The sequence below is a fragment of the Suricata suricatta genome, chromosome 13 (assembly GCF_006229205.1).
Source record: "Suricata suricatta isolate VVHF042 chromosome 13, meerkat_22Aug2017_6uvM2_HiC, whole genome shotgun sequence".
Taxonomy (NCBI): Eukaryota; Metazoa; Chordata; class Mammalia; order Carnivora; family Herpestidae; genus Suricata; species Suricata suricatta.
In genome coordinates this window covers 22003550-22025172 of record NC_043712.1, presented here as the reverse complement: position 1 = coordinate 22025172, position 21623 = coordinate 22003550, and the positions used below count along the sequence as shown (strand labels likewise).

General features: G+C 40.5%; 1 protein-coding gene across 1 annotated transcript in view; it reads right to left on the bottom strand.

The window, feature by feature from the left end:
• Positions 1-21623, bottom strand: part of SVEP1 (sushi, von Willebrand factor type A, EGF and pentraxin domain containing 1) — a 195044-nt gene that overhangs the window by 171867 nt on the left and 1554 nt on the right. Inside the window, exon 2 of the mRNA XM_029919633.1 lies at positions 21227-21595. Coding sequence (XP_029775493.1) covers positions 21227-21595 — 369 coding nt within the window. The remainder of the gene's footprint in view (positions 1-21226; positions 21596-21623) is intronic.

The following is a 21623-nucleotide window of genomic DNA, read 5'->3' as shown; positions in this document are numbered from 1 at the left end:
TTACAAACCACAAGATCATGACCTGAGCCAAAGTCAGACGCTTGATTGAATAAGCCACCCAGGCACCTCTAGCCAAAGATTTTTTTTAATTATGAAATTGTAGGTGTGCCTGGGTGGCTCAGTCAGTTAAGCACCCTACTTTGGATCAGGTCATGATCTTGTGGTTTGTGAGTTCAAGCCCTGCATCTGGCTCTGTGCTGACAGCTCAAAGACTGGAGCCTGCTTCAGATTCAGTGGGGATTACTAACGGTGACTGATCAGAAGGGAGGCATCACGATTGCTCCCAGATACAGACTTGTATAATGGGAGAGTTTATGGTGCCACGTTTGATGTATCTTGAAAACGGGAGAAAGGAACCCTTACTTTTGCATGGAAAAGATAGGCTGAGTTTGAGAGTACTAGAAAATATTCAGGCAGAGGTGTCCACTGGGCCAATGGAACTTCACGTTGAGAGTTAAAGAGTTTAATTTGACATAGATTTATTTAGGAGTCATTATCTATAGGTGAGATTCAAAGTTCTGAGTTCATATGACCTTCCCCAGGGAAAGAATAAGAGAGGAAAAGGTAAAACTTTAGAAATGATATAAAACTACGAAATAGAAGTCAGTAAAACTCCCTAAATATACTACCAGGAGTAGTATATGGGCCTCTCTTTCTGCCCCTCCCTCACTCATGCTCTATCTTTCTCTCTCTCAGAAATAAATAAGCACTAAAAAACTTAAAACAAATTGTAAAATATATGAGAAAACATATTTCTATTGGGATGCCACATGGACTGGTAATATTTGGAGTTCTGTGTGACAAAGTGATGAAAGTATTAAAAATTTCACATAATTTGAACTAATGATTCTACATAAAAATATGTCTGAAGGAAATAACCATGGATACACAAAAAAATGGTTAAAAAGGATGTGTATCCCAAAATAATTTGTAATATAAAGAAATAGAAACTGTATAAAATTCCAAAAACAGGTACAGGTTAAATAAATTACAGGGCAATCACGAGCAATCATTACAGTGGTATTGTTGCGTAATAATAAATTTTAAAACTAGGTAACCAAATACAATGATTTTATTTATTTATCACTTTATTTATTTATTACTTTATTACTTTATTTATTACATTACCTGTGCATGTATGGGCATGTATGTACTAGTATGCTTGAAAGTATACACATCAAAATGTTGACTATCTCCTGGTAGTATATTTAGGGAGTTTTACTGACTTCTATTCCGTAGTTTTATATCATTCCTAAAGTTTTACTTTTTCCTCTCTTATTCTTTCCCTGGGGAAGGTCATATGAACTCAGAACTTTGAATCTCACCTATAGATAATGACTCCTAAATAAATCTATGTCAAATTAAACTCTTTAACTCTCAACGTAAACCTATACCCTTCACCTGTGAATTATCTACCTACCTTGAAATCACATTGCCCTAGTCTTGGTTCAGGTACTTTTGTCTGGATTCTTGAAAAGCAAGAGGTGTGCTAAGGATCTCTTGTTCAAATTGCTCTTCTTTCAAGTTCATTTTCTGACCTGCCATCAAAATTACCATTCTAAACTACTGATCCAATCATTTAAAGCTTTCATTATCTTCTGTCTCTAAACTTTAAATTTCTTTACATGTCCTTAGACAATTCAGTCCTAAATAAGACTTCCAGCCACATCTCTTACCACACCCCATCTCCAGCCTACTTCCCCAACCTACCTCCTATACTATGTTCTCAACACACGGGTCTATTTGAAGGTTTTGGAACATACCACTCTTTCCTTATGTTTGCTCCATCCGGAAGGGTTGTTTTTTTTTTTTTAAACAAATATTTCTCATCTCCTAATATGTCTACTTCTTTATCAATCCTTCAAAATCCAGATCAAAGTTCACCTTCTCTTTGAAACTTTCCCAAAGTCTTCTGCTGTGCAGAAAATATTAAATCAATGCAATGATCCCACAACACTCCGTTACACTAGTCCCATCAAAATTGTAGTTAGTGTATCTATTTGGCTATATCCGCAAGCTAATGAGAAGATATTCTATGGCAAGGACTGATTCTTATATCACTCTGCTGATGATCAGAAAAGAACTGTGCAACAAGTAGATGAAAAAAATCAATAAACAAAATGCCTTATTAATTTTCACCAGCTTTATGTTTAACACGCAGCATAGACAAGTAAGTTCTAAGCCAACCACTATTGTTACAGTAAATCCTTTCCTGTAATCGTGAAATGAAAACTCTTACAAAGATAACGCTTAAACTTATTTCACCAAATCTGTACAGAGCCTCTACTATGTATGAGACACTCGGCTAGGATTTGTCCTTGTACTATTTGATGATACAATAGAACCATTAACTAAAAACAAGCCAACACTAGAACAATGGCAATAGTATACCTAGCAAGAGTATCCTGCAATGACTGAGTTTTCCTATTTGTATTATAACACCAAATAAACTAAATAAATATACTATAATACCTAATAAATTTAGGTATTTAATGTGTCTCATTTATTTTAAGTATTTACTCAGGCTTCACAACTGAAATTCTAGCATGAAAAGAAAATCTTGGCTCAAGTAACATTTAGGCTATTTGTTACTGTCTAGCCACAGAAGAACCAGAGGGTCAAAAAGAACTTAATCTCAGATTTACGGTCATAGAGTTTTTCCACCCACATACATGTTTTTGTTATTAAACACAGACACAAATCATTTTCAAATGGACCCATAGGGACAGTACATCGAATTAGGAAATGGTGTGCACAGGAGTTGATGAGTAGCAGACTCAATCCAGACTGTAAAAAAACAAGCAAAACAAAACAGAATAAATAGGCAAAAAAGCCAAGCAAATTTCCAATAATGTTGGATTCCACTGTCCATTCTATAGACACACAAGGAATAAAGAAGATGAAGAAAAGTCATCAGAATCCAAATAAAAATGAAAGAGGGCTAAATGACTTTGAATGTTACCCTCGAATTAAAGGTATTACTCGGTGATCAAAGAAGAATGAACCTTTGCCCGTGCAACAACATGGATGGAACTAGAATGGATTCTGCTAACTGAAATAAGTCAGTCAGAGGAAGACAAGTATCATGATTTCACTCATATGTGGAATTTAAGAAATAAAACATATGAATGAACATAGGGGAAAGGAAGGAAAAATAAGATAAAAACAGAGAGGAAGACAAACTGTACGAGGCTCTTAAATTCAGAGAACACACTGAGGGTTGCTGGAGGGGAGGTGGCTGGGGGATGGGCTAAATGACGGATGGGCATTAAGGAGGGCACTTGCTGGGATGAGTCACTGGGTTCTACTCCTGAAGCCAATCCTACACACTATGTGTTAACTAACTTGCTTTTAAATTTTTAATTTTTTTAATTTTTATTTATTTTTGAGAGAGAGAGAATGGGGGAGGGGCAGAGAGAGAGAGGAAGACACATTTCTCAAGCAGGCTCCAGGCTCTGAGCAGTCAGCTAGGGCCTCGAACTCACGAACCGTGAGATCATGACCTGAGCCGAAGTCAGACTGAGCCCCCCCAGGTGCCCCTAATTTAAATTTTAAAAACAGGTATTTTCACAGTTTCAAGATAAAAATGTAGCATGTTTTAACCACACTTGGTTGTCAATAAAAACTGGACATCAGCTTTATTAGCCTCAACAACATGGGGAATTTGTTGGAAACATAGAGAACATCTCTCCAAACCCAAGAGCAGGGAGAAGAACTGGGCCTCAAGAGGACAAACCAAGCTGCAGGGACCGGGGACTACTCCCTTCAGCCTTCCATCTGTTTCTGTGGCCACACTGTGTCCGGTCTCAGTCTCTGTCAACACATCCTCACTCGCTCCTAACATTGATGGCATTCCTCCAGTTCTCTGTGCACAGCCTTAACTTTATATTCCTTACCTACTGGCAAATGGAAGGAAGGAAGGAAGGAAGGAAGGAAGGAAGGAAGGAAGGAAGGAAGGCCGGCCTACTCTCTCAGAGGTCTTTGTGCCCTATTTCCAATTCCTAAGAGAAAAAAATATAAATGATCCATCTCAACTTCTAGATTGCTGACCAACCCCCCCACTTTCCCCCCCAATGGCCCCCCACCCTCTCCCCCAACCCCCCCCAACCCAAACAGAAAAGGATTCCCTCTCCAGGAGGAGCAAAGGACTAAGGATGCGTGTGGTTCTCGGTGAAAATGGTTGCTGATGACATGGACTACAGAAGAAATGAGCTACAAGGAAAAGAAAGAATTGAATACTATGCTTGGATTTATCCAGTAGAAAAATGGTCTCAAACACGTATCAGATCAAATTCTCCTTCCAGAAAAGCACCAAGTGCCAGGAAACAGTGTAAAGATTTGAGAGAAATCAACTGTAAAAAATTTCCCCAGAAAGCAGAAAAATTTTCTTTATGATCCAAAGCCATCAAGAAAGAAACTGGGTATATTATTGGGTATATTATTAGTAACTATGAAGGAAAAATTTTCCAGGAGCTTAGGATATATAAAAGACACTGGGAATCTAACCATTATATGGCAAATATTGGGGCTTTAGGAACAACCTTACTTTTCAAAAAGCCAGACATACTTCAAACCAAATGTACTGACACATGGGAATTCACAGGGAGCAGAGGTTGAAGAGATATTTCAAGTTCATGAACCTACTGTGTATTTTATTTGTTATAGTTATCCAAAATTTATCAAAAAGCACATTTAATTGGGACATTTATTAGCATTCCAAATAAATGACATTTTGTTTCATTTTTCTTTTTTTAGTTTTGTGTTTTAGTGTATAAATGACCACATTAATTACCATTTTAGAGCAAAAGATTCTGAGTTTCATAGCTTAAAAAAACTGAAATTAAACCCAAATGACTTAAGGTTGCATAAATTATAAGATTCATTATATCTATCAAATAATCAATTAAAGACTCAATGATTCAAAGTAATATTTACATATGTAAGTATTCAAAGATGTTGACTTTTATTTTTCTAAGTATATTTATTTATTTTGAGGGATGTGGGGTCAGACTGAGAGGGAGAGAGAGAATCCCAAGCAGACATTGTGCTATCAGTGCAGAACCCGACATGGGGCTCAATCTCAGGAACCATGAGATTATATATGACCTGAGCTGAAATCAAGAGTCGGATGCTTAACCTACTGAGTCCACAGGTGCCCCCAAAAGATGTTGACTTCTAAAATTACTTTGAGAATCATATACTCTGGTGGATTAACCAACTTTTTAAAAAATGTTTTTGAGACAGAAAGGTAGAGAGAGAGAGAGACAAAGTGCAAGCAGGGGAGGGGCAGAGAGAGAAAGGGAGGCACAGAATCTGAAGTAGGCTCCGGCGCTGAGCTGTCAGCACAGAGCCCAATGCAGGGCTCAAACTCACCAGCCATGAGACCTGAGGTGATGTTAGATGCTTAACCAACTGAGCCAACCAGGAACACTAGATTAACCAACTCTTATAATTTAATCACATTCTTGAACTTACAACAGTGACAGTTTTCCCTAAATATGCACTGGATATATAAATAAGTCTAGTTCATTACCTAAGGTGTTTGAAGAAATATTTGAAGGTATTTGAAGAAAGATCGCTAAAGTGAGCATTCTTTTTACCTGAAGGAACTACTAGAAAAATCATAAGGAAGTTTTTTTCTTTCTTTTGTGAAATAGGATGGCATATGAGAAAAAAAGCCAGGAATATTATGATTGGGGGAACATTGTATATCCCAGATTAGGACATACTGAATTTAGTTGGAAGACCAAGTTTTGTATGGCTGTTTGGCATGTAAAATTTTAAACTTTAAGTTTAGACTATATGATAATTTGAAAGAGGGACTAGCTGTAACTAGGACTAGAAGAATGAATTCTGTTTGAGTCATATTTTTAGTTTAATGAAGACTGTGAGGTTGGGTATAGATTAGAGAAACCTAAGAATTTAGGAAACTAGATAAATGAACAGCATAGAAGCAGATGTGTCGCAAATAGAAGACGATCTTTCACTGCCTCAGTGCCTTGGTCTCCACAATGGTTGGTAGACTTCATAGTTAAGGCACCCACAATGGGAGGTGCTAGCCAATGAAAGTATACTGTATACAAATGGCACATGAGAGGCAATTACCTGAACTGAACAAAAGTCAGAGGAGTGGAGGGGTAGAGGTTATCACTTGGGACTATCAGCTGTTTAGAGAGGATCCATTCAAATGATAGTCCCCAAATGTTCACTCCTCTTGGTCCTGCATCTGCTCCACGTGGTCTTCTGCTCGGTCACCCACATACCTAGTGCCCGTCATGGCTACCCTCTCTGCCTCATGTCTTTGCATGAACTTCCATGATAAGTATGTATCCGAGGGCCTTGCACCTACTAGATCTTCTGACAATATAGCACAGGGTAGTACTACATGGTGGTTAAAGACTTAGACTTTGGCTCAGACTACCTGGGTGTGGATTCTAGTACCTGGACTTAGTAGCACATAACTTCGGTCAAGTTACTTACATTCTCACCTCTGTTTCCTCATCTGTACTTAGGGGATAATATTACTAACCTACAGGGGGGAGATTTTTCTATTTTGAGAATTTAATGAATTCATATAGGGAAAGTACTTAGCATGGTGCCTGATAAGCAGTGACTACTCATCATCATTATTATGAGTAAAAGAAACTTCTAGCATGTTGCTGGAATGTCTGCCAAGCAGATAAACCATACAATGGGACCAACATTCTGATCAAAGCTGTGAATGAAAACAAGTAATTGTATTTTGGGAGGCTGACAAAGTGGGTGAGGTGAGTTAGGAGAATTATTATTCTAGAACCAATGACCACACAACCCTACCTGAGCCAAGAAGGAGGTGATAACACACTGGGAAAAGGAACAGAAAAATAACAACTGGACCTTTGCTGTATGTGGTTGATACTGCAAGGTTGGTAATGCGGACATCGATGTGGAGAGGGGGCGTGACTTCACAACTCGGAGGTGCAGATTCCCTTCTGAACTCACTGCATGGAGCTCTCCACAGAGGTGCCCCCCTTGACCAGATTTGGGGATGGCGAAGGTAAGGATTCACACTAGCCTCAGATTCTACTCTACAGTTTACATTGCTCCCTTGGGAAAGTGGTCTGAAGGGTGAATTTGCTAAAATATTATAATCCATCATTTGAAGACTCAAGCATCCCCTAAATGCTCCTCTGAGAAGATGTCATTAACTATCCTCATTTTAGTTTGAAATCCGAGCACAGTACTATCCTTGATATACTAAAGTTTAAAATGCTAAACAGACTAAGACATGTCTTTTCCAGAACACCCAAGTTATAATGAGTATCATTTGCTAGGTCCCACACCACAGATAAAATCACATAAGATGTGACTTTGGTCCTCCACAAGTAGAGGGGAGACAGGCATCAAACAACAAGTGCTATTTGCCACATTTCCTACAATTTCCTTAATCAGATATGTCCTTACAGTATTTCTCCACATTTTGGGAACATGTCAAATAAGTGAATGCAGATTACTCTGCAAATCCCTGCAAGGTTCTCTGTTGCTGGGACTTCACCAATCTCTGCCTAATAAATTCTGAGGGTTGGTTTTACGCCTTGAAGGTGTAGGAGAAAATGGAAATTTCAAAAGAGCAAAAGGTGAAGAGAAATAAAGAAAAAGGTGTTGGTGCTTTCTGGGTTTGTGGGCCACCAGACGCTGTGTGCTTTGGAGAATTCCCCACCTCTACTCAGGTCCGGTCCCAGGTGCGCACCCCACAACTTCTCACCACTGGAGATGTCGGGTTTAGTGGGCAACCAAGTGACTCACTTCCAGCTACTTTCTGTGGTTGTCCTTCACTCATGGGAAAGTCACACCTCTTGGCTTTGCTGACAGGGCAGGCCATTCCCCTGAGGCCCTTTTCTGCCTTCAACAGGAGACCTTGTCCATCCCTCCTCGCCCCCATATCTCAGACTTCCAATTGCCAGCATCTATCTCTCTTCATCTGAGGGCTTGCTTTGGTGCCTGGAGACCACCCTACCCACTCACACGGGGGGGTGACAGTGACAGAGAATTGACACCCTCCAGGGAGCAAATCTCGACAGTGACAGATTAGAGTAGGTCTATAAATGCCACAGATCCCTCTTGGGTGTGGTCATTCTAAGGCTTGAACTCTACAGTGCTCCCCATCCCCAGTACAATTAAGCACTAGTTAGTTACCTTTTCTGCCGTTGGTTCCCTTCCCTGTCTCATGTCCTCAGTGTTTAGTTAGGATCACCTCCCAAATAAGCAACTTGCACTTGAATCCTCATCTCAGGTTCTGCTTCTGGGGAACCCAAAACTGAGACATTGACTGTCGTCCATGGCTTGCTTCTTCTCCATTAAATAGGCACGGGGACAAATGAAAGCTTCTGCCCAAGGACATTTCCAACCAGTATATAAAATGCTGGTCTCTACTTTGCTAAGTTTCTGAAAAGGAAAGAACTACACGAGGGACAGAAGAGATCTGCTTTCAGTCCGAATGCTGCTGTCCCCCCGGGTCCCAGTGGCTGCTCTGTTACGCTGTTTATCTCTTGCTCCCAAATTCTCTGGTGGTTCAGACTCGAGTTGGGTGCTGGGCAGGTGAGAGGGGACTGAGTCTGTAGGGCCTGTGTTGCACAGTCTGTGAACTCTGAGTGAATATATCACTCTTAGTACTGGTGGCTCTCTCTAAAATGTGGAATGCTCGGTGTTCTTTAGTTTAAGCCATGGGCCCTGGTGCCAAATCTGGGACAACAGGGAGTCCCACATAACATCCTGCTGCAGATGAGTATTTAAAACACAGATTTTTACTACTGACCAGGTGCACAACGCCTAAACTTTGGTATCTTTATTGGTAGAAAAGTCCAACAACAACGGTCTGAAATCATTACTTTTGAAGCCACATTTAAAAGCCAAGCACGCCCATTTGGAAGGAAATTGTGACTAAAAGGAGAGCAATCTTGGCTAGAAAGAGTAATGTGAAAAACATACACAAAAATTGTTTCCTTTCTTTCAGAGTGAATTTCAGGTTCATCTGGAAAGGTGACACCTATAAAATAGGATTAAAATGATGATGCTTTGCTTGCAGATATGACTCAACTGGTGTAGGTCAAAATATGTGAGCCGAGTTGAAGGAAATGCCAGGATCAAAATACACTCTCAAACAACACCTCTGAATGTGCCGGAATGCTCTCCACCAACAACAGCAGGCACACAGACTCCTACTGCACAGGACAAGGAAAAAAAAGTCACAATAAGAAATGAAGCTTGAGAGCTAGAGAAAGAGAATCAGTTGTGGGAAATGGGTCCTTTGAGGCAACTGCTTCGCTTACATGTGGTAACATTGGAGGGTTAGAGTCTCTCTTTCCTGAGAATGTTCTTTGAGGAGTATGACCAGGAAGGGGGAGAGACTCTGGCAGAGCGGTGGGTACAGGGTCCCTCTCGGTGTGTGACAAGACAGGAGGGCCATGTTCCCCCGACCGCTCAGCAAGTTTCCACCACTGCCGCCTCAGCGCCCTGTTCTGCGTCCCTTCATGGCCAGCCGTCCAGGCTCCTCTCCTCGGTGAATGACTGAAGGCAACTTGCCAGCAGTCACAAAACCCACAGTTACCTGTGTGCAGGTTTTGTGTGAATCTGGGGTCTCATGATCCAATGTGGCCCCAGGAGGGAGGAGAAGACAGCTGGAGTCGGTGACAGCGTCTGAAGGGTCAGTGCTTTCAACCCACTATGATTCCCCCGTCCTAACAGACTCAGTGCCACAGTACTCGGCTTCTGGAGGAAAAAAGACTAGGATTATCTCCTTTCAAGTTCTTGGTAATTAGCTCAAGTGCCATTTCATTTATTAAGGCAGAGCTGTATTGTAAAATAGAATACAATATTCTCCCGAATATTTAAGATAACAGCTGAGCCGTAAAAGGGCTTTGGTACTTGAGACCGATCACTATTTAGGCTCTGCCTCCAGATGCCTCCAAGGTACGTCTTCAATCACCTGTGCCCGCATAGACGTTGATATTTCACTTCCTGTTATGCAATACAAGTTTGTTGTAACTACTTTTCAAAGGCAGTAGAAATAATATAATTCCTATAGGTAACTACTGTTAACAGTTTAAAATTTCTCTTCCCAGGTTCTTTTTTCTGAGTCCATATATTTAATGAAATCGGACCTATGTTATATATGCAGTTTTATGTGCTGATACTAAATATACCCACACAGTTTCAGGTCATTTAATATGCTATTTGGCCAACGTATTACATCATTAGATAGTTTTAAAAATGGGATTTGATTGCCTATTCATTGTGAATAGGATGTTTGATTAAATTATCTTGAGTTGTGGGACCTTGGCGGTTGCTGCCTCCAGGTTCTGTGTGGCGTGGCAGCCATTAGAGTCACCCTCTCACCGCCCCCCCCCCCCACTGCCACTTCTCACCCTTCTCCTGAGGAAGAGGGTTTCTCCAGCCCCTGCCCCCACCCCTTCTCTTTAGCCTCTGGTTACCAGGAAAGAGCTAGGCTTTATAGGGGCAAGCTCCCATGTGCCCAGAACTGTCTACCCCTAGGGCAGCAAGTCAATCTGATTTCAAAATTTAGTATTAGAAAGCCGTTCACCCACGCCACAGTCTCCGTTAGCAGGAGACAAGGACATGTTTGATTCTCCACCTGCCTTTTCTGTTGTATTGTAATTCAATTGATTTAGAACTCAGGAGAGGTGAAGAAAAGTATACTTTACTGAGCCCTCCCAAACCAGAGCCAAACTCTTTCTAAATGTTCCCTACACCACGTAACGCTGGGATGAATGTCCTTTCACAGGAATCTGTGAGTATGTCTTGAGTTATTATTTTCTAAGAAATTCCTTGACTGGTAACTACTTAGTTTTAAGAATTTTAGGGGCGCCTGGGTGGCTCAGTCGGTTGGGCCTCCGACTTCAGCTCAGGTCATGATCTCACTGTCCATGGGTTCAAGCCCCGCGTCGGGCTCTGTGCTGACAGCTCAGAACCTGGAGCCTGCTTTAGATTCTGTGTCTCCCCTCTCTCTCTGCCCCTCCCCGCTCATGCTCTGTCTCTCTCTGTCTCAAAAATAAATAAAACATTAAAAAAAATTTTTTTTTTTATTTTACTTTGAAGACTTTTAAACATACTGCCAATTTACCATATTGCTCTGGAAACATGTGACCAAGTTGTAAATACATGGGTGTACTGTGAATGCTCTGGGAGCGTTGGGAGGAAGCTCTTGCAGATGCAGGAAAGAAGGGGAAATGCTTGGTGGAAGGTCTTCCCTGGCTGAGGGAAGAGAGCCTTCCTCTAATCTGTATAAGGAAGCATCGAGGCACACGGAGTTTAGAGGTGGGACTAATAAAAATTTGAAAGAGTTCATATCTGAGAAAATGAAGTCTATGTATTCTAACCACATACATGTATATGCATTTTAAATATCATATCTGCAATTTTTAAAAACTACATTTTGCATTAGCAACTAGTATATCCTATGACTAGGTGTTACAGGATGGACATTAAAATAATGAGGGCTATTCAGGAAAGGTCCAGCAGGATTTAAGAAAATAGTGCCTCAAACACACGTATCTCAAAGGATATTTTATATACTCTTAGCAACAACTTACAACTGGAAAAATATCCAACTTGGACTTTACTAGTTAAATGACTAAATTTACTAAGTAAGCTAACTTTACTTAGTAAATGATTCAGTCATGTAATCGATCCTGCTAAGAACTTTCTTTTAAATGTTTCTCTATTAATATTGTAAGGAGTCATTTTTCCCTTAGTTTTGAATTCCATCTATTCACATGAAACAAGGTAGGTATCACTATTTGAACATATACGGTAATGAGAATCTATCCTCAGGTTCATAGCTTTCAAGTTTACTGTGTCTATGAAAGAAATATATGCTCTGAATTTGAAAACTCTTGTTTAGCTCTACACAAATAAAACAGCAACTGCTTGAATGATCCCGTGAGAAGGACCAATAACAAAGAAGATGCATACAATAAAAATATTTTTATGAATATCGGTAAGAAAATTACCTACTAACGCGTTGCAGATTTCACCTTCTGACCACTATCATTCATTTCAAGTGAAGGGCTGTATCAACATTTAACGTCCGTCATCAGCTCTCACAGAGTGCTTCCTATCCCCATTTAGCCTCCAAACCGGAGCAGGTTACTGATGTAAGCAGAGTCTATGCCAGAAATCCATTTTTCATACGGCCTGGGGCGCTTTAGAGCACAGTCTCAACAATCGATGGGAAAGGCAGCCACAATACAGAACAAAATTCCTTTTAATTCTTTTAAATGTAAAATTCTCTTAAGTGGACAGCTTACTCTAGAAAAGCCAATGAAGCACCGCATTTTTCTGAGAAATGCAAATTTGGGTTTACTAAATTAATGATAAAATATTAAAATATTTATTTATTTCTCCCATCACTTTCAGTACAGTATTTTATTTGGGAGTGAACGCTGTAGTATTTAGAAGCTTCTGGATCCTGGGGAAATCACATAAGTAGCTTTTGTTGCCAAAATTTAAACGGGTGGCTCTGGAACTTTGACAATTTTTACTCAAAGAAGTAGAATCCACACAAGGACTAAATTAGGCAAGGCCTGCCTCTTCTATCTTGAGCTGAATCAGCCCGGTGCCATTGGAGGAAGAAACGAAGTGGAATTTCCAAAATTTCCCCAGCTGGACACAAGCTCTCCCTGACACACTGGAGTGGCAAAGACTGCTTATTACTTCCTCAGCATCCACTGTCTCCTCCCCCCTCAAGGATGGACATGAGCCCGAGTTACCCCAGATGAGATCCACATGGAAGTACTATGTGGACTCTCAAAGAGCCTCCCTAAAGAACGGGGTGACTCTCTTTGCCCTGTTCTTCTTCCTGGAGTCTGGGGTAAGCCCCTGCTGGAGAGAGCTCCGGCCTCCAGCACAGATCACTGAGGGCGTGACCTGAAGGTGATGGAGCAGAGAGCCCAAAGGGGAGACTCCAGACCCCAGAAGACATCACAGACCTGTCATGTTAGAATTTTCTACTTAAAACAGCTTGAGAGAGAAATAAATGTCTATTGTATTTAAGCCGGTGGTACTTTATATTTTTCAATCACGTCCAGTTCAACCTACTCCTAGCTAATTCACTGGTTTAAAGAGGAAGCTCAGAAGGTAAATTAGAAGGGACTATGCCCCACCCTCCTGCACTGCTGGTGGCAGTGTAAACTGGTGCCACCGCTCTGGAAAACAGTGTGGAGGTTCCTCAAAAAACTATCCATAGAACTCCCTTATGGCCCCAGCAATAGCACTGCTAGGGATTTACCCAGGGGATGCAGAAGTGCTGATGCATAGGAGCACATGTACCCCAATGTTCATAGCAGCACTGTCAACAATAGCCAAAACATGGAAAAAGCCTAAATGTCCATCACCTGATGAGTGGATCAAGAAGATGTGGTTTATATACACAATGGAGTACTACATGGTAATGAGAAAGAATGAAATCTGGCCATTCGTAGGAAAGTGGATGGACCTCGAGGGTGTCATGCTAAGTGAAATAAGTCAGGCAGAGAAGGACAGATACCATATGTTTGCACTCATAGGTCTAACAGGAGAACAGCAGAAACCTATTGGAGGACCAGGGGGAGGGGAAGAGGGAAAGAGAGTTGGGGAGAAAGAGGGATGCAAAATTGAGAGACTATTGAATGCTGAAAATGAACTGAGGGTTGAAGGGGGAGAGGGAAGGGGGAAAAGAGGTGGTGGTGATGGAGGAGGGCACTTGTGGGGAAGAGCACTGGGTATTGTATGGAAACCAATTTGACAATAAACTATTTAAAAATAAATAAATAAATAAATAAATAAATAAATAAATAAATAAGGACTATGCCATTTCAGGCTCTGCCACTGATTGGTCTACATTAGACCAATCAAGGGCCATGAGATGAAGGAATAGCAATCAAGGGCCATGAGATGAAATTCCATGCGCCGGGTCTCTGACGAATTGAGACAAATCACACCCAGAATTGCTGCATACTCCAATTCGTCAAAGGCAGGCCAAAAAGTCAGATTTTTTAAAAAATGCTATTTTCTGATTTTGAAATATTGCTAAAATTAGAAAGTGTATTGTATATATATTACAGGGAGAGAAAGAGAGATTTAAATACACACAGATATGAGCATATACACATAACTCCAACTGACACGCACCCACTGAATGACAAGGCCTGAAAGCCAGGGTTTAGGTCTTCTGGGTTAACATGTTTGGCTTTATATCTTACGTAACACTTTTGCAGCTTCAGAAATGGAATGCTCCACTTCTCTGTAGCTGTTGACATAACTCAAGACATGAAAGTGACATAGTAAAATGTGGGGGAGGATGGGAAATGGCAGGGGACAGAAGGAAAGAGACAAGATGACAAGTCAGAAGACTGGATTGACTCTGTCTGTGGCATTTACTTAGCTTTGTGATTAGCATTTAGTTACCTGACTTCTCGAATCTGATGCTGTTCCTTTAAATTTGTAGAAATGACTCTGTAAAATCTTAATTATGAAAGTACTCTGTAAATTATAAATCACTTTACAAATTGAAGGTATATTTGGCCAAGAATGATACATTTAATTATTTCATGGCCACTGATTTTTTCTATTTTTTAAGGTTTATTTTTGAGAGAGAGGGAGCGAGCAAGCGAGCATGTGTGAGCAGGGGTCGGGAGGGATGGGGAGCAGGGAACAGAGGATCGGAAGTGGGCGTCACACTGTCAGCGCAGCACCCTATGCAGGGTTTAAATTCAGCAACCCTGAGATTATGACCTCAACGGAAGTCAGACGCTTAAGCAATGGAGCCACTCAGGTGCCCCCATGGCCACTATTAAGAGAGATCGATACCCTCTGAGCACATTTGTGGCAGGGAGTAGGGGGTAGTAAGGACTTTCCTATTCTTTACCTTCAAAAGTGAAGTAGCACAGAACAGTCTAACCTCTCTCTGCATCTAGGCATTCCAGCCTTCGACCAAGAGTTCTCATGATGCATTTCAACCAAGCACAACCCCAATACTGGCAGCCAGTAATGATAAGTGTCTTTGACAGAAGCAGCAGGTGTACATTCTTATTACATACCTGTAATAATAATACAGTGTCCTATAAGCTGGGCAAAACAAAACTAATAAAATATATGCACAATGGATTCAGTGTTTGAAAATTATTTGCTTTCTCTTTTCATATGAAGAATTCTGGTATCAATTTTGCATGGGAAATATACAGGAGGTCTAGATCTATTTTATGTACTGAGGACTCATTCCATTCATTCATTCATTCACTCTTCTAAAAGTCCTATATAAGGCCAAGGCAATATGAGAATTGTTGAGAAGTTTCAGAAGCACAAAAGAGAGAACATTTCCACAAGTACATTTAGAAATAGATCTTCTCAGTATCGAGAAAGAACTGAGCTTCTGCATCAGCGAGCAACTCCTGACATCTAAATCATGCTCTGTTTGGAACAGCTGAATCTACTGCAGATTGTAGGACTGCCCCCACGTTTTCCCAAAGGAAAGGAAGTCTCAAACCTTCCTTATTCCTTCAGCATTTGGGCCATCAGAAACACTGCTAGAAAATGTACAAAGGCTACTATCAGTCTATTGTCTCAAAAAAAATGGCCCTAATTTTATTCATCAGGGTTTTAGGCTAGTGCTATCCCACACATCTCCAGATCTTATTAGAACATTTAAGAGCAGACTTTCTTCCCATAAGGCTGAGAAAGCAGATCCGTCTCCTGGTCAAGGTGTGAATGTGTACTACTGTGGACATATAGCAATGATGCTCTTTGCCTAAAGGCAAGAAGAGCTGCCACCCATCTATCCCTAGTCGTCAGGCCATCTAAAGCTCAAAATTTTGGTGAGACAGCACATTCCCCACTGAAGGATCACATTTCTGGAACTCTGGAACAATGGAGAAAGCAGAACTTCTTCATCCTGTTTAACAGATATTTAGCAAAAGTGAGGTAGGAATGAGGAGATTTTATTGTGACTTGAAATGCTGAAAAGGTGGAGAGTCTTGCATTCATAGTGGGGCCAATCGAAAATACGCAGCTTAGGAAAGGCAATTTACAAGTACATGGTGGGGAGAAGAACTAAGAAGAGAAGTCGTTATGAAACGGTCACTCCTCGGAAAGGAAAATCTGAAGAGCTTTCTGTTTATTCTGTAAAAAGTTTTCATGTAATTAAGTTCATTCTCTTGATTGCATTTCTGGAAGGATCTGCGCTAGGTAGATTTCACTGCTTTAGTCCTATACTCTTTGATGAGTGCCTGGGGATGGTGTCTAAAAAGAAAAGGTCCACGCTGCAGTTTACCCTTTGCAATCAAGTGTGATAAGGGTCCGCACATATACTTCCCATCAAGCTGTCCGATTCTGATACCCACTGTTTGTTCAGCCAAATGTGCTGAGAGATAAGAGCAAATTTTGTGTTGGTAGAGGAGATTCTTTATCTTGAGCTTTTTACATAAAGAGTGAGGAGTATGAATTGTGAGGGGGAGCCTTGTGCTTGCAGGCACGTGTCTATGTTTCCATGTCTGTGTATCTGTGTTTGTGTCTGTGCATAGGTGTGCATACAGTTACAAGTGTAAAGGTTTGAAAAACTAATTTTTCTGTGGAAATTAATTAACAACATCAGAACTGTCCCTATGATTTCCAATTTCCCAGATCATAAACACGATCAGTTCCAGTAATACCACTGTGTGCACACATGGGAATCTGATGAACTGTCTCATTTCCATGCTGAAATGTATTAAGTTTCATAGCCAAACCCGAACTACAGAGCTTACCATTTTCAAACTAACTCCAGAATGAAATACGCTCTCCTGATCCCCGTGCAAAGAATCCCTATTCAAACGTCCACTAATGTCATTTTCAAAGATCAGTCACCTTCTATCAATTTTCTCCAAGCAGCATATTTTAATTACACCGAAGAAAGCTCATCCAGGATTTGGAAAGGTTACAGTAAAGACATGTAAGTCTCCAGGCTTGACAGGGACTGAGTCCAGCTGACCCTCTCCTGCACCTTCTCATAACACAATCAAAATGAGAAAAGAAAAATAAAATCAAGGGGAAGTTCAGTGAACACAAACTTTTGAAAAGTCTCTGCTTGTTAATTACAAATGGATCCAGGCTGAATTAAGACGCTGGGAACTTTGTTGGCAATTTCACTTTCCAAGACAGGATGTAGTATTTGGAAGGAGAAAGCTGAAGACAGAGTGGGTCTTGAAGCGAGCAGTGTGTACTCGATTCATTACCCATTTAACTGCTTTGGATCAATGTACTCAGAGGCCCCAGGCCAACCTGGCCAAGCCAAGCAGAGGAGCTGGTATATGGCAAGTTTTTTCCTGATGCAGCAGGGTTCTTCTCTCATGGCGTGGGTGGTGACATCAGGAATAAGGCCAGCCTTAGGACCTCATGAGTACTTGGAGTGGGGGCCAACAGAGAACTGGATCTACAAATCTAAACCCTGACTGGTGAAACAACTTGAATGAAAAGAGAGCATCTTTAAGGAGTTATCACCTCTCTTAAAGGCAAAAAGCTTTTCAAACATTGAAATGATAAAAGCACAAATAAAAAGAAAAATAGGTTCAGGGAACTGATAAAATGATGTAAACAAATTTAGAAGGCAAGTGAAACACTGAGAAAAACTATTTGCCTCATACTTAGCAGCAGGAGAGTTAATATCATTAAGATGCAAAGAGCAATTGCAAATCAATAAGAAAAAGAACACCCTCAAACAATAAATGGATAACAGCCCTGAAATATTTTAATGAATATTCAAAAAAGAAGAACTACAGATGGCAAATGATATATGAACAAAGTGTTCAGCCTCACTAATAAGGAAATGTAATTCAAAATGGGATTCCATTTTTCACACAGAAAGTTGGGCAGAGGGTGGGTGTGTTCAAATGACACTAACCCATGTTGGCTGCATCCGAGGTACTGATCCAGGCAACTGCACATAGCAGTGTAATTTGGTACCAATTTTCTGCAGGGCAACTTGGCACATGCACCAAAGGCCTTAAAGGATGGGCACACTCAGGGCACCTGAGTGGCTCAGTTGGTTAGGTGTCCACCTCTTGATTTTGGTTCAGATCAGGACCTCACAGTTTGTGAGTTCTAGCGCTGGGCTCTGCACTATGAGTGGAGCTGGTTGAGATTCTCCCTCTCCCCTTCTCTCTGCCCCTCTCCTGTTCTCTCTTTCTCAAAAGAAATAAACTTAAAAAAATTCTTTTTAAGTGGGCATACTCTTTGATGCAATATAGCTACCACTTTAGAGTTTGCACCAAGAAAATTATTAAAGATATGAGCAAAAACTGGGGTGTCTGGATGGCTCACACAGTTAACCAACTGACTGTCGGTTTCAGTTCAGGTCATGATCTCACAATCGTGAGATCAAGCCCCATGTTGGGCTCCACATTGAGCATGGAGCCTGCTTGGGATTCTCTCCCTTTCTCTCTGCCCCTTCCCTGCTCATGCACTTTCTCTGTCAAAAAAGAAACAAAGTTAAAAAAAAATAAGCAAAAATTTAGTAACACAGTGTTGTTTATAAGAGCCTAAAATATAATAATAGGTATTTATGTGATAAAAACAAAGGCATATTCTACAGTGGAATACCAAGTGACAATAAAAAATGATAAAGTAAAAGGATATTTCTTATAATGGAAAGAAAACCGAAAGTATGGTGGAATAGAAAGTCAAGTTACAAAAGAGAACATACACTATGATCCTTTTTGGGGCAAACACTGTTTATACATCCACAAAATCATACCTATTACCTAGATAACTGCAAAGCCAAGAAAGGTGTGTATCACAGTATTACAATGTATTTACAGAAAATTTGATTGTTTTATTTTCTGATTATAATAATAACCACTTATTATCCGTAAAATAAAATATATTTAAAAAGAAAAAAATGAATCAAAGAGACCTCAGCAATAATCCAGATGCAGAAGATATATTCAGGAAATCAATAAGGTTTCTGTACATCAAGAACAATTGTTTAAAATTTAATCTGACACGGTGCTATTCATGATAGCAATATTGAGTAGAATACATCTAGGTCTAAATTTGCAACTATATGTAGGACTTAATTATTAGAAATCTACAACTTTACTGAACAATATAAAAAGAACTGGTTATGTACGGACATACCATATTTTTGACGTGAGGGGACTATTATTATAAAATATAAGAAATCCACAACTTAATTCAGTATTTTCCACATTGAAATAAAAATCCTGGCTGCTTTCATTTGAAATATGTGAAAAAGAATTAAAAATTCATATTAAGCAATAAATACATAAAAATTGATTTCAGAAGTATGAGAAACAGAGAATTTGCACTACCATATATTTGAATATAGTGTGAAGTTATAATAGTGAAATCACTTTTGCAAGGTTTAAAAATAATAAATATATAATAAAAATTAGTAGAAAGCCAAGAGGAGATAAGTACCCATAAGTATTTAGTAAACGATAAAAGTGACATTCAATTAAACTGGAAAAGGTGGATGGCTTTTAAGCAAATGATAGGAGGACAACTTGTTAACTATTTATTAAAAAATAAAATTAGACATCGTTGTCAAGCCATACACTAAAATAAGTCCAGCTGGAACCAAACTGTTAAATGGAAAACCATTTCTCCAACTTGGAAAACGAAAAGGCCATTCTAAGAATGTAAGCAAATATAGGATCTTAAAGACAATGTTTGATAGATCTGAATATATAAAAAGTTAAGTCATCCAGCTAATGACACTGCAATAAACAAAAGAAAAAGGTAGTGAACTGGAAAAACATTTGCAGCAGATACAAAAAAAAAGCTACCACTCTTACTATATAAAGAGCTTTTACAAATCATTAACACACACACACCCCTAAACATGTACTGTCATGGCAAAATGGATAAAAATTATGACCAAGTAATTATCAAAGGAAAAATACAAATGTCCAGTAATTGTACTGGAAAATGTTCATCCTCAATAAAACTTTTCTAGTTTCTGAACTTGCTGAAATGATACTTCCATTCACATATGCAATTGGCAAAGATATTTAAAATAATAGTACATGTTATCGGTGACCATGTGGCAAACTCACAGCTGTGATATTCTGCTGGTGGGAATGTAAATGGAGACAACCCCATGGTGGGAGAACTGGACAATATGTACCAAGAAGTTTACAAATGTTCAAGTTCTTTAATTCAGGAACCTCTACAGAAATCCTTCCTAAAGAAGTAATTAAAAGGTGCACAAATATTTGTGTCTACCATAACTTAGTTAGCAAAAACCCTAAGTGTCCAATAATAGGTGACAGATAAAATACATTATGGGGTATGTAGTCAATGGAATACTATACAACTAATGTATCGATATATAATACACTAGAGTATATATATATAGATTATATATCTACATATCTATAATCTGGCAAGGTGCTACCTAATATATAGATACTGTATAGATATAATATACTAAAGTAGATCACTTTTGACATAACATGAAAAACGCAGGCTGCAAAACAGCAAGGCATCAATTTGGTGAATCGTATGCACAAATGTGCATACTGGGCAACCGTCCAACAACATGTAAACAGTGGTTTTGTAAGAGTGATGGCGTTTTAGTTCCCCCACCCCTTTTCCTCCTTTCTAGTCCATTCATTCCACAAACATTGGCTTGCTCTTCTGTCAGACATGTCAATATGTTCCAGATTTTCTTCAACTGAATATGTATTAGTTGGTAATCAGAAAAAGTTAAATTGTGCAAAACTCCATCATCTAAAACGGACTTCCTCTTCCAGATGCTAAAAATTCTGTAAAGGTCTCACTAAAAATAGGAAAGGCACGCAAGTGTATCAAAAGCATAAACTAACATAAAAAGGAATTGAGAAACTACTCAGTTTATTCTACCTCTTACCTTCCGAGACACTTCATAAAACACACTCACCTGCTCCAGCTTGGACATGGTGTGTCCTTACAAGTGTGAATGTGAACCGCATCTTAAGGACCCCTTCCCAAGAAGGCTCCCGAAAAAGACCACTCAGAGGAGCCTGCCATCCCGCTAAGCGGTTAAAATCCATTACCCACCCCCCCTCCCCGGTACCCCACCCCACCAACGGGAAAGTAGGTATGACTCCGATCTTGTGCACGGGGCACTTGACCTGGGAGGCTGCGGCTCGCCCGAGGCTGAACCCCGGGTTGGAGGAGCGGGCACCAAGAGGTAGGCAGGGCGGGGGCGCCTTACCGCGGCTTGCTGGAAGGCGCCCTTGGTGTAGGTGCCGCCGCCGCTGTAGGTGATGGCCGGGATCTCGCGGCTGAGCAGCGCGCACTTGTGCTGGTGCGCGCGGCGCTGGGAGATGTAATCGACGCGCGGCACCACGTTGTTCTTGGACGAGAAGGTCACGATGGCCACGCGCGTGGCCGTGGGCACCACGGGGAAGTCGGACAGCAGCTTGCGGACGAACTTGAGCTCGCTGAGGAAGTTGGCTTGGCCCACGCTGGACGACTCGTCCACCAGGAAGACGAGCTCCAGGCGCTCGCTGAGCTCCCGCAGCCGCCGCACGCGCCGCCGGAACGCCTGGCCCAGCCGCTCCACTTTGCTCTCGGCCGCGTCCTCGCCGGGCGCCGGCGGCGCGGGCAGC